Source organism: Pipistrellus hanaki (assembly GCF_964339955.1).
Source record: "Pipistrellus hanaki genome assembly, chromosome: 5".
NCBI lineage: Eukaryota > Metazoa > Chordata > Mammalia > Chiroptera > Vespertilionidae > Pipistrellus > Pipistrellus hanaki.
The window spans coordinates 75,275,448-75,289,124 of NC_140507.1; the positions used below are offsets into that span (position 1 = coordinate 75,275,448).

General features: G+C 38.2%; 1 protein-coding gene and 1 pseudogene across 2 annotated transcripts; both read left to right on the top strand.

Moving 5' to 3' along the window:
• The first annotated feature begins 869 nt into the window (after window positions 1-869).
• On the top strand, window positions 870-1,411 carry LOC311623347 (olfactory receptor 7D4-like; annotated as a pseudogene). The gene has a single exon. The product of its transcript is annotated as an olfactory receptor 7D4-like (transcript).
• An 8,787-nt stretch (window positions 1,412-10,198) lies between these two features.
• LOC311623528 (olfactory receptor 7E24-like) lies at window positions 10,199-11,143 on the top strand (the record flags this gene model as incomplete). The annotated part of the gene is made up of 1 exon (XM_084885722.1): window positions 10,199-11,143. One exon carries the CDS (start codon window positions 10,199-10,201, stop codon window positions 11,141-11,143), a length of 945 nt encoding a protein of 314 aa, XP_084741848.1.
• Window positions 11,144-13,677: the final 2,534 nt, after the last annotated feature.

The window sequence follows — 13,677 nt, forward strand, 5'->3', positions numbered from 1 at the left end:
TAACGTGGTAGAGCAAATTCTGTTCCAGGAAGTCTGACTCACATCCTATTTCTAAATCACAGGTCTGAACTGTACTTTGGAACAGTTATATCTAAAAAATAACTATAATGAGCCGGGACCGGTTTGGCTCAATGGATAGAGCATCGGCTTGGGGACTGAAGGGTCCCGGGTTCGATTCCGGTCAAGGGCATGTACCTTGGTTGCGGGCAGATCCCCAGTAGGGGGTGTGCAAGAGGCAGCTGATGATGACTCTCTCTCATTGATGTTTCTAACTCTCTATCTCTCTCCCTTCCTCTCTGTACAAAATCAATAAAATATATTTTTTAAAAAATAACTATAATGAAAGAATAAATTAACAATGATAATAATAGCTATAACACAGAAGGATCTTACTGTGATTAAAGGCATTTTATTACCTCATAAAAATTGTAATAGCAGAAACCACACTTTAGAAACACAATAAGGCACATAGAGAGTTAGTTAGCTATGACATCAATATAAAGCATCAGGTCACAGAACTAAGATTGTCTGAGCTGAAAACACATGTTTTAATCACTATTATGAAATGCAAGTAGTATGGAGATTGTTAAAGTAAGCACCTTAAACATCTTTAGTTAATTTGAAAGGCTGGTATGAAAGAAGAAATTGGTTTATGTCCATTGATTTCAATAAGTGAATTAGAACCAGTGAGTTGAAGATAAAAAGAGAAAGACTTCAGTTAAATTAAAGAAAGTCTGCATGTTTACATCATTTAAAATAAAATTGGGTAACCACTTAACCGAGTGAATGACTGGTGATGACCAGCTGAGATGCCATTTGGCGGCTTACTGGAGGTTGCTTTTTCCTCCTTTAGAACACACACCAGAGGCATGGAAGCTGAAAACCACACAGAAGCATCACAATTCCTTCTCCTGAGTCTCTCAGATGATCCTGAACTGCAGCCCATCCTCTGTGGAGAGTGCATGTGTATGTACCTGTTCACTGTGGTTGGAAATGCTTCATATTTTTCATCAGCTCTGACTCCCACCTGCACACAGCCATGCACTACTTCCTTTCCAACCTGTCCTTTGTTGGCATCTGTTTCACCTCCACCACATCCAAAAGATGCTGGTGAATATCCAGGCACAGAACAAAAACATCTCCTACATTGGGTGCCCCATTCAAGTGTATTTTACTATGATATTTTCTGTAATGGACCAGTGCATCCTGACTGTGATGGCCTATGGTCGGTATGTGGCCATCTGCCACCCCCTGTACTACAGTCATCATGAACACACGCTTCTGTGGCATTCTGGTTCTGATGTCTTGGTTCATCACTGTCTCAGTCTCCCTGCTTCATATTCTACTGACAAGGCAGCTGACCTTCTGTGTCGGCACTGAAATCCCACATTTCTTCTGTGAACTGACTTAGATCTTCAAGATGGCCTGCTCTGACACCTTCATCAACAGCATCGTCTTGAATGTGGCTACTGTTCTCATAGGAATTCTGAGATAAGCCATAGTCCAACAAAGGCCTCCTCTCATAAGAATTCTGTTTTCTTACTGTAGGATTTTTGCCACTTTAATGAGAATGTCCTCTGGAGGAGGGAAAATATAAAGCATTTTCCACCTGTGGGTCTCACCTCTCCGTGGTCTCCTTATTCTATGGGACAGGCCTGGGGGTCCACCTCAGTTCTGTTCTGACCCATTCTTCCCTACAAAACTCAATGTACACTGTGGTCACCCCCATGCTGAACCCCTTCATGTACAGCCTGAGGCACAAGGATGTGAAGGGGGCCCTGAGAAGGCTCCTCAACCTAGCAGCACCTTGTCTGTGATGGATCTCTGGCCTCAGAACTAAGGGCACATTGAGGGCCCCAAAGATAAATGTTGCAAATTTGAAATCTGATTCTTTTTTACTCCTCCAAGACAGGCTTGATTCCTTCTATTTCCAAACATGTATGATTTTGCTTTTGTTTGTTTTTGTATTAGTTTTTCCCCCCAGAAATTCCTCTTTTACTTTTCTTCTTTATATGCAGTCTACAGTATTCCATGTTTGGTCAGCATTCATGCAGCTATTTTTAAGATTTCTCACCTTAAACTTAAAGCACTTATTTTATAAGTGCTGAGTTAATTTCCAAAAAAGTAGTCCTTATATGTTGCTGATCTTCACCTATATTGTGTTGTATCCTTTTTTTCCAGATAAAATTATATGAAATTTAATTTTCATATAATCAGAACATCATGATAATGCTCTCAGGACTCTTCTTGTTTCTTCACATGAATGAGTTAATTTCATCTTAAAAACATTTTTTGAGAGATTTTTCTCTCATTCACTTTACTTTTTAAAATAAGAGACGGAAATGAAGTTGAACTACAACCTGAAAAGCTGACCTTACTATCCTACCTTTCACAGGAACTGTGATGTGATTTTCAAGTTTAGAGTAGGAATCTAGATTTGAAAGATGGTTTCATCAGATGCCCTATAGGAATTTTCCACCTGGAAAACTGAGAATTGCCATTTTTTATTATCCTTCTTTCCATCCATCTTCCTTCATTTCCTTTTTTATTTGACCTATATTTCTCATTCTTGCAATTTTGTAAAAGGCCTCTAAGATCTCAAACTGTGTAACAATGAGTACAATATAATAAGATTTTTTTTTTTTCTGAAGTGATTTAGTTATTTTTTGGAACTCTGTAGGGATGCCTCAGGAGGAATAGTTACACATTTTTGGAACATGTTTAGAACTTAATTCTTTTGAGGGGAAGAATTTGGCAGAATTGATTCTGCAAGGAAGCATGGAGGAGTACATGCTGGTAACATTCCTCCAATGTTACACGACATCCTCTCACCTTTCCATTGTATAACTGCCAACATCCAGTTCTAGCAAGAACCTTTGCCCAATATGTGGTAGCAGAAGTGACAGGGAATTATGTCCCATCAGAGACAGCTCTTGATGGAAAAGTGTGGAGTATAGCATGTCTTTCATCCTTTATCTGAATAATGCTGAGGTTTATGTTTTGTATCATTTACCGGAATTTCCCCTGGAGATGAAATCTCTGTTTATTCACAGTGGTAGGTGCCATAATGCAAGCTTCATTGGATATATTTTCTTTTGTGTATCAGTTCCTCTCTCTCCCATCCATGTCCCTGGCTCCTTCCAATAAAGTGTTTGAACATAAATCCTTGTCTCAGCACCTGCTTTTGCATAAACAAAAGTCAACACAGGGGCTAATAAGGTGAACAATTAAGATAATATAATGAAATTCATTATGGACTTTGGAGAAAAAATAGAAACGAACTATTGGGGACATAGTCAAGACTGTACAATTATTAAAAAAACAATTTTTTTAATGGAGGAAAGACTTATCTGATCTTGTTTTTATTGGGTTTAATTCAATATGTGTTTATTGTGTAGTCTAGAAACTGAAGAAGAAACCAGAGAGATACAAATGATTGTACTGTGGAGTGATGAGCATAAGATTGTTGGTGTGTAGCAGATCCTGTTCAAACAAAAGTTTTGAACTCACATTGAGTAATTTCAGAAACAAAACTCTTTAAAATTTATGTTTTAATATTTTATTGAGATACTAGAGGCCCAATGCACAAAATTTGTGCATGCGTAGGTCCGTTGGCCTGGCTTGCGCTCAGGGCCTTTCGGCTGCCAGCCAGGGCCTTTCTTTCCCGGATGCCAACTGCCTACCAAGGCCTTCTTTCATTCCACATTGCCCCCTGTGGTCAGCACATGTCATAGAGAGTGATCGAACTCCCAGTCTCCCGGTCAAACTCACGAGGGTACACTTTGCATTTTAGCCTTTTATATATATAGATAGTTCACACTATTTCATAAAATCCACCTATTGATGTGGTAAGTTCAATTATCTTAGTAAATTTCTAGTGTTAGGTATTCATTAACAAAATCCAGTTTTATAATATTTTTATCACCTTAAAAATATTTTTTTGCTCACTGATAGTTAATTACCACTTCCACTTTAGCATAGGAAACTGCTGATCACTTTCAGTCTTTATACATTTGTGTTTTCTTCATATCTCATATAAATTGAATCATAAAATAGGTGGCCTTTGTATCTTCCTTCTTCCATTTGGTGTATGTTTTACAGGGTTATTCATGTGGAAGAAAGTGTCAATATTTTATTCCTTTTTATTGCAGAATAGGCTTCTATTGAATGTTTATACCACAGTTTGCTTATCCATTTACAGCTGATGCCCACAGCATTTACAGTGAGCGATTTCCAGTTTGGAACTGTTAATAATGCTGATGTGAACATTTGTGCACATTTCAACGTACAATAAGTGTTGACAAGGATGTGTAGAAAAGGGCATGCAGGTTGGTACAGGCACTGTGGGAAACAGTATGCAATTACCAAAAAAATATAGAATGGGAGGATCTGATGGCCCAGTGATTCCACTTCTGGAAGTGTACCTGAAGAAACCCAAAACACTAATTTGAAAGAACCTTATGTTCATTGTGATATATATATTTTTTTACAATAGCCAAGGCTTGGAAGCAGCCCAAGTGCCCATTAACATATGAGTGGATAAAAAAGCTGTGGTACACTTATACAGTGGAATATTACTCTGTTATATTAATAAAGAAAAAGAAATCTTACCTCTTGGCTATTTATTCTTTCATATACACACACATATATATATCTATCTATATATATATACATATATATATATATATACATATATATATGTGTATGAAAGAATATATATACTTGTTGATAGAGAGTATTATGCTAAGTGAAAAGCAAGTATCATATAAGTCAGAGAAAGACAAGTAATCATATAATTTCACTCGTAAGTGGAATCTTAAGTTTGTTAATGAACAAAATAAATTAACAAACAAATTAAGAACATACTCATAGATACAGAGAACAGACTCATAGTTGTTAAAGGAGAAGGGGCCATGAGTGCGTGTGAAAAAGGTGAAGGGATTAAGAAAACAACAACACACAACCTCATTGATACAGACAACAGCAGAGTGATTACCAGAGGGAAAGGGTTGTGGGGGGAGATAGAAGAGGGTGAAGGGTTCCGGCATAAATGGTGATGGAAGGAGACTTGACTTGGAGTGGTGAACACACAATTCAATAAACAGATGATGCCCTACTGAATTGCACACCTGAAACCTATGCCATGTTATGAAGAAATGTCACCCCAACAAATTAAAAAATGTAAAAGACATAATGACTGTAGCCCTAAATTTAGAACACAGGCATCTGTGAAATTCCCTGCAGGATTTAAGAAAATTGTGAATTGCGTATATCAAAATAGGTGGTCATCTAATGTAACAACATACATAATTTCTACTGAAAAAGTAGAACTTTGGCTGTCTATCAAAATAAGAAAAGAAAAAACACATCTGAACACATGAAATCTCAAAGTTCTTATAGAAAAAAAAAGAGGGAGTTCTTATTTAGAAACATAAATTTTATTTTATTTTTTTATTTAAAAATATATTTTATTGATTTTTTACAGACAGGAAGAGAGAGGGGGATAGAGAGATAGAAACATCTATGAGAGAGAAACATCGACCAGCTGCCTCCCGCACATCCCCTACCGGGGATGTGCCTGCAATCAATGTACATGCCCTTGTCCTGAAACGAACCTGGGACCTTTCAGTCCGCAGACCGACGTTCTTTCCACTGAGCCAAACCGGTTTCGGCTAGAAACATAAATTTTAAATGCCAAACTAGAAATCAAATATTATCTTTGGTATAGAAAACATACCGTAGTTATCCCTACATAGGATGATCAATTCAATGAATGTGTACACATAAAAATACACATTGATTTCATTAATTGAAAAAAAAAATTGAGTTTATTAAATCTCTGTAATTTGGAAGTTGGAAATGAGAAGTGCGGAGGAGCTTTCTCCTTAGAAGAGGAAGGGCCCAAACCCATAAAAACTACATTCCCTTTTCCTCTATTATTAACATCAGCAAGTCCTCAGAGATTGGGATAACCCAGACCCATTGACTAATTATGAGCTCTGTGCATTGAGCTCCCAGGGCCATGCAGCAATAGATAATCTGCTGTGCCTCCAGCCCTTCAGCTTCCCGTCTCAGTCCAGAGGGATTCACATCTGAATCTTCTCCTCTCGCCTCCACTTCATCAGGAGCCCACGACTAACTCTGACATCCTGCCAGTCTTGATGGAACCTGACCCTTCATTGCTTGCCAGGCAGGACAGGGGCAGTGGATTCCCACTCCTTGGTCAGACTCCAGCAGAGACAGACCTGCCCAGTGAGTACTGTGGAGGTGAGGGATTTGAGAAGGGACTTGGGAAACTTATTTTTTCATCCTTAGGACAAACAGGAGAGTTGGGACAAATATCTGGGAGGGCACCCATATAGAAAGGTTCAGGTATTTTTGACCTTAGATGTAGAACATGAATACCTGGAGGGAAACAACTGAGTCTCATTCATTTTTGCCCCCCCCCCCCCCCCCCCGAGCCTAACAGAGAAAAACAATCTCTGCTAAATATTGAATGGACTCTTCCTTTGATCTCAGAATTATTTAGGTGATAAGGCTTCTACACATTTCCCCCCTTGGAGCAATGACTTTCGGGGGCTTGCAGAAGATAGTGTTTATATGCATCTCTGTCAGGGATTGTCTAAGAAAGCTCTCATTTTCCATTTAATAGAATCAATAGCATTTAAATATAAATAAAAACGGTGGAGATTTTCATAAAAGTTATAAAGAAAAAGAGAGAGAGAGTAAAAGAGAAAGGGAAGTAAATCTTATTTTGTGGACTGAGACACATTTTAGGATTTCCACTCATTCGATGAGTGATTACCTGGGACATAGGCTTCTACCTCTCTATGCTGTATCTATAATAATAAAAGCATAATATGCAGGGAGATCTGGGGGAGATGATAGATCAACCTAAGGACTTGTATACATGCATATAAGTACAACCAATGGACATAAAACTCTGGGGAAGGAGGGAATGTATGGGAGGGAGGGAGGGGGTCAAAAAAATCAATTAAATATATTAAAAATAAAATAAAACAAAATAAAAGCATAATATGCAAATCGACTGAACAACTGAACAGCAGGATGATGTCTAGACAACCTTCCTGACGACCATGCTATAACACACTCAGGTGCCAGACCAGACAAGGCAGGTGCAATGGATTGATGGGGGGCCCGCCATTGCCCCACAATGGCCCCATAGTGGGAGACCCACACCACGAGCCAGTGGGGTGAACAATCAGGGGGCTCCACTATCACCCCAAAGAGGCAGGCCCAGGCCACCCTCTGCAGGCTGATCGATGGGGAGGTGGCTCTGCAGTGGATTGCCCAACAGAGGGAGGCCCATGCCACTGGCTGGGGGGCAATCAATCAGTGGGAATCAGTGGGACAATCATGGGGGGCTCTGTGAAACCAGAGAACTGGGTGTGTGTGGTAGTGGACATGGACAGTGCCAGGCCAAGGTGGGTACAAAAGGAGGGCATGGCCAGGTAGCAGCAGGGCTGGGAAGCAGCCTGGGCTTGAAGGCCTACCCTTTATGAATTTCATGCGTTGGGCCTCTAGTAATAGAATAAAATGTCATTCTTCAGCATTTCTTGGATTGTTTTTCAACAAACCCATAATTCCAATCTGATTTAAATATTGTCAATGAATGTTTATTAAGGGCAAACTATTTGGTGCCACACATTTGCCAGAGATGGGTGTTATTCTTCCATTTCTATGTAAGAGATATCAGCAGAGAGTTGGAAGGATTTACATACACTTCCCATTTAGTGGGTGACAGCTGTGGGACTCAGACCCAGGCCTCCTGATTGCCAGCCCAGGGCTCTGTCCCCTCCACTGCAGCACGATTGTGTCTTTCCAACAAGGGCACCACCACCAATTCCTTCTCTTGGGGTTTGGCTAGTTCATCTGTGGTTTGCAGGGACCTATACTGCATGAATGTATGGTTTTCTATAAATAATAAGGCATGTTTCAGCACTTTTAGTAAACCTGAGATGTGAAAACATCATTCCCTATACCTGATGGGAGTTTTCATGGCTCTATCATGAAAAGACTATTGCTAGTCAGACTTTGGGGAACTTCCTAATTTTATAACTTGGCAATCAGAGCATGGAGTTGATTTTGTGTAATTATTATATTGGGAAAACAAGTGTAGATAATTAATAGTAGTGTTACCCATATGCCAATTTTTTCAACATAAGCAATTATCTTTTATGCATATGTGTTTGAAAATTCTCACTTTGTGATATGGAGAAGATGCTTTAGAACTTTCTTAGTGCTGCCATAATAAAAAATTGAAAATAAAATGAAGTTTATTCCTCAGGTAACACTAAGCATCACTTAAAGTGTTGAAATTGAAGTACGTATTTCACAGAGAGACTTGAAAGCAATGATGTGGTAAATGAGAACTTAGGCAATAGTATACGTAGAATGAGAATATTTAGGTAAGTTTTTAAGAAATCTGCTCATGAATACATAACTAAATACTAATATTATGAAAATATTGAAAGGAAAATGCATCCACCAAATGACAGTGTTTGCCTTTGGACAACTAAGTGCAGAGGAAGATCATGCAGGGATAGCAAAATACCCTCAAGTTTTATCAATGATAAATGAGTTACTTAATATGGTAGTGAGTAATATGGTATTGATAGCAATTGATAACATTAATACATCACTTATTAATAGCCTGGCAATGGTTCCCTGCATTGGCTATATGTTAGTAGGCCCAAAGGACTTATGCAAATTTTAAAGGATGCTTTTTAAAAGGTAATTATAAGAATCAATTAGTATTGATAACCAATGTTTAAGTTTTTTTATATTTTACTTCTTTCAACAATCCTATAAGGTCAGTTTAATTAATATAACCATTTTACAGATGTACACACTACCTATGTGTTTGTCATAGTAGTCTTTGTTCTTTTTTTCACTTTTGATTTTCCCAAATTACATAATTTTTAGGCAAAACATAGTTTATTATGATATGCCTTATCTAAAGTTAGGTAGTATTACAAAACAGAAATGATCAGATATATCCATAGGAAGCTAGCATGTCATACAAAGGATAACTATTTTGACAAACTAATTTCTCAGTAATTGACTCATATTTTGACCTGTCAAGAGTAATAACCCAAGTTGCCTTCAGGAGACTGATTTAGGAGAAATGCTATGGCTCTTTAAGGAAGAATTGACCTGGAAAGCTCTAAAACTGGCATAAGAAGGACAACTTAAGGTTTGAGGTCTTGTTTTGTCCTCAATTTCTCAACTGTTCATTGGAAGGTTGGTTTTGATGAGAAATCAATTCTTCAGAAATATTTGTGATTAGAGACAAATTTAAGAAGTATTACCAATCCACTACTAACCAAAAGACCAAGTACAAATTCAAGCTCAGATGTTTCTCTGAGATTGTGTATCACTTAATTGGAAATAACCTTTCAAAAATAAAAGTAAGTACAGAGTTTCCATTAATTATTATTTAATCATTGTTTATTATAAATTAATACCATCTTCAGGATCAGTGGTGCTTTATGATTTTGTGTACTTAACAAAAATATACTTTTCAAAATATGAAGTCTACCAAGGTCAACTATTTATAATTTGAATTATATTTGAGAGGCTTAGAACAGACAACCCACACATTTGAGTGAGCACTTATCTCCATGGAAGATTGATGTCATAAAACCAAATAAAGATGTAAACCCTTCAAAATCATTGCCATTAAATCTGATTATGAACATTTCATTTTAAGTTAGAGTACAGTTAATGTGGTTTTAATCTGCTCGATTACATTTCAAATTAAATAATTTCTTATACTGCGTTTGGATGAAATACAATACTTTCAACTGCTTCTTAGTGTCTTTTAAATATAATAATGATTGTCATATAAAAGAATATTTCTCATTCCATATTTTTTCCTTCAAAAGTAGAAGGCTGATATTTTGTTCCTTTCATGGATTTATTATCTCAAAATGTCTTTTCTTCTCTAATATTCTTTGACCTAGTGACTCTAAAGTATCAGTCGAAACCGATGAATAGTCCAGACATCAATAAGCAAAGTGTTCTAAAGAAAGTTAACAACTCAGACATGTTGCTGAAGGTAATGCGCAAGAGTGTATGTGGTCCACAAGTGTTACCATTTGTGAATTGCTTGGATCTAAAATATGGATGCCTCTACTCTTATTTCATTTATTTAGCGCTCTCTATTTTTTTCAAAATGTGTCCTATCTGCATAGAACCACAGAATCTAACAGGTGACTCAGAATTCATCCTTCTGGGACTCTCAGATGATCCAGAACTACAGCCTCTTCTGTTTGGGCTGTTCCTGTCCATGTACCTGGTGACCATGCTCGGGAACCTACTCATTATCCTGGCTGTCATCTCTGACTCCCACCTCCACACACCTATGTACTTCTTCCTTTCCAATTTGTCAATGGCTGACATTGGTTTCAGCACAACTACAGTTCCCAAGATGCTGCTGAACCTCCAAACACACAGCAAGTCCATCACTTATGCAGGCTGCCTAACTCAGGTTACCTTTTTTTCTCTTTTTGCATGTTTGGAAAGTCTACTCCTGGCTGTGCTGGCCTATGACCGTTTGGTGGCCATTTGTCAGCCCCTACACTACCTGGTCACCATGAACCCTCGCTTCTGTGGCTTGTTGCTCCTGCTCTCATTTTTCATCAGCTTTTTGGACTCTCAGCTGCACTACTTGATGGTGTCACAACTTAGCTTCTGTGCAGATGTGGAAATCCCTCATTTCTTTTGTGACCCTTCTCTACTCTTCAGCCTTACCTGTTCTGACACCTCCACCAATGACATATTGATCTACTTTATTGGAACCATTTTTGGTGGTGTCCCACTCTCAGGGATCCTTTTCTCTTACTATAGAATTGTGTCCTCCATTCTGAGAATGCCATCATCAGGTTCAAAATATAAAGCCTTCTCCACCTGTGGCTCTCACTTGTCAGTTGTTTGCTTATTTTATGGGACAGGCCTTTGTGTGTACCTCAGTTCAGCTGTCTCATTTTCCCCAAGGAAGGATGTGGTGACCTCAGTGATGTACACTGTGGTCACTTCCTTGCTGAACCCCTTCATCTACAGTCTGAGGAACAGAGACATCAAGAATGCCCTATGGAGGATGGTCAGAAGAATAGTCTAATCTCTGTTCCTGTGCTATCATTTTTGTTCATAGACTGGAAAAAGCAGAAAAATCAAATAACAAGAAATTCTGAAGATTGCCTTGCTAGTGTTGCTCAGTGGTTGAGTGTTGTCCTTTGAATCTGAAGGTCACAGTTAGATTCCCAATTAAAGCATGCGTCTTGGTTTCCGGATCAATTCCCAGTGTGGGGCATGCAGGAGGTAGCTGATTGATGATTCTCTCTTATCTTTGATGTTTCTCTCTCTCTCTCTCTCTCACTTCCTCTCTGAATCAGTAAAAATATATTTTAAAAAAGAAATTCTCAATATGTAGTCACATAGTGTATACTGTTTACCTATATGGCTCTTTGCTTTCTGTTTAGGTAATTTTTTCTTTTGGCACAGCTGTAATGGAATTGGGAGTTTAATTTGGAATCCTTACTTAAGTCATAGCTCCTTCAGAATTATGCATAGGAATTCAGTATACCCGTCTCACTTTCCTTATGTACTATCCAAGACTCTTGGTTATGGGCAATTTTATTTCAATCATTGTAAATAGATACAGATAAACAGCTTTGTGGGAGGGTGTGGGGTGGTAGTGGGTGGAGGGATTGAAGAGAAAAGAAAAACAAAAGAGGGAGAACTCATGGACATAGACAACAATGTGGTGATTGGGGTGACGGTGGAGGTGGAAGACTGCATAGAGGGGATAAATGTGATGGAAAAAAGGAAAGAAAAACCATAGCTCTCTCTTTCTGTTATTTATTCTTTCTATACTTTCACCAGATTCTTCTCTGTTTTTTCATATTTTTGCTCCTTCATCATTGTGGTCAGATTCTTGAGAAAATGGGGTGATTATTTTATTTCTTGTTCAAATCAGAATATCTTGAAATTGAATGGTTTAATAACATGTTTGAATAAATTCTTATCAACAGGAGTATCCTATCAAAACTGGGATATATGATTCCCAACATTCCTTATAATTCCTTCCTGCATTCTATCTAACATCTCCACATCAATTAGCCCAACTTGAAAAGTCAAAGACTGTGTAACTCCACTAATATGGGGCACCTAAAGTAGTCAAATTCATAAAAACATGACATAGAATTTTGGTCTCCAGGGTCTGTGGGAAGAAAAATAGGGAGTTAGTGTTTAATTGGGAAATAAGAAATTTCATTTTTGCAAGATGAAAAGAGTTCTGGAGATGGGTGGTGGTGATGGCTGAACAGCAATGTGAATGTACACAATACCATTGAACTGGACATTTAAATGGTTTTGATGGTATATTTTATGTATGGTTATTTTACCACAGTAAAAGAAAAGATGTCCTATTAGGAATGAGGGACAAATTTTGGGTGTACCACTTACCCCTGAACATCAACCTCCATAGCGATCTGCCTCAACTCCAAAGAGTCCTCTTAACCAACATCATGCCTCCTTCTGAAGCAGCCCACACCTTGGCACCAATTCTAGTCAACAATAAAGGATCATCCTCAACCAAGACCTTCTTGTTGATTTTAGGAGGCCTTTGATGGGCTATGGCTTGCTTTAATTTCTTCCACAGCCCTTCCTTGCTTCAAAGAGTTTGCAAAACCACAGAGACTGAGGGAAGAGTCCCTGTAAGACTTTCCACCTCAGACACCAGCCACAAGTTCAAGAGTCCCCAGGGACAGTCTCACTTCAGACCATTTGTCCACAAAATCAGGGACTCCCTCACATTCAATAATTTGCTAGAATGACTCACACTGGGGCAATTCCCTCAAGTTTAATAATTCATGTGAATGAATCATAGAAATTAGAACAGTGCTACACTTATGATTACAGTTCTATTATAGCAAAAGAATGCAAATTAGAACTATTCTAAAGAATATACACATCTGGAAATATCTAAAACGTCCCACGTATAAAACTTCTTGTTTTTTCCCTCCCCATGAAGTTCTGATCCATTACCTCCTCCTGGCTACAATATGAGATAACACTCACACACTCACAGAATTGCCAACCTGGTATCACACCTGAGCACTAGTGGCCAGAGGTTTTATTTTATTATTATTACATGTAATCCTCACCTGAGGACATATTTATTGATTTGAGTGAAAAGGAATGGAGAGAAGAGAGAGAAAACAAGAGAGAGAGAGAGAGAGAGAGAGAGAGGGAGAGAGAGAGAGAGAGAGAGAGAGAGACTGATTTGCTGCCTCCTAAAGGTGCCCAGACCAGGGAGTAAACCGATGAACTCTTTTTTAAAAATTTCTTTATTGATTAAGGTGTTACATATGTGTTCTTATTCTCCCATTTCCCCATTACCCCCCCCCCCCACTCATGCCCTCACTCTCCTGTTGTCTGTGTCCATTGGTTAGGCTTATATGCATGCATATAAGTCCTTTGGTTGATCTCTTTTATTACATGCCCACTGTATATCACAGGAACAACACTATAAAAATTATATGCATCATGCCATTTAATCACACATCTGTCCTACAATGTAAGAAATATTTAATACTCTCATTTTGTAGTTAAATTATCTGTAGCTGAGGGAGATTAAATAACTTCATCAAG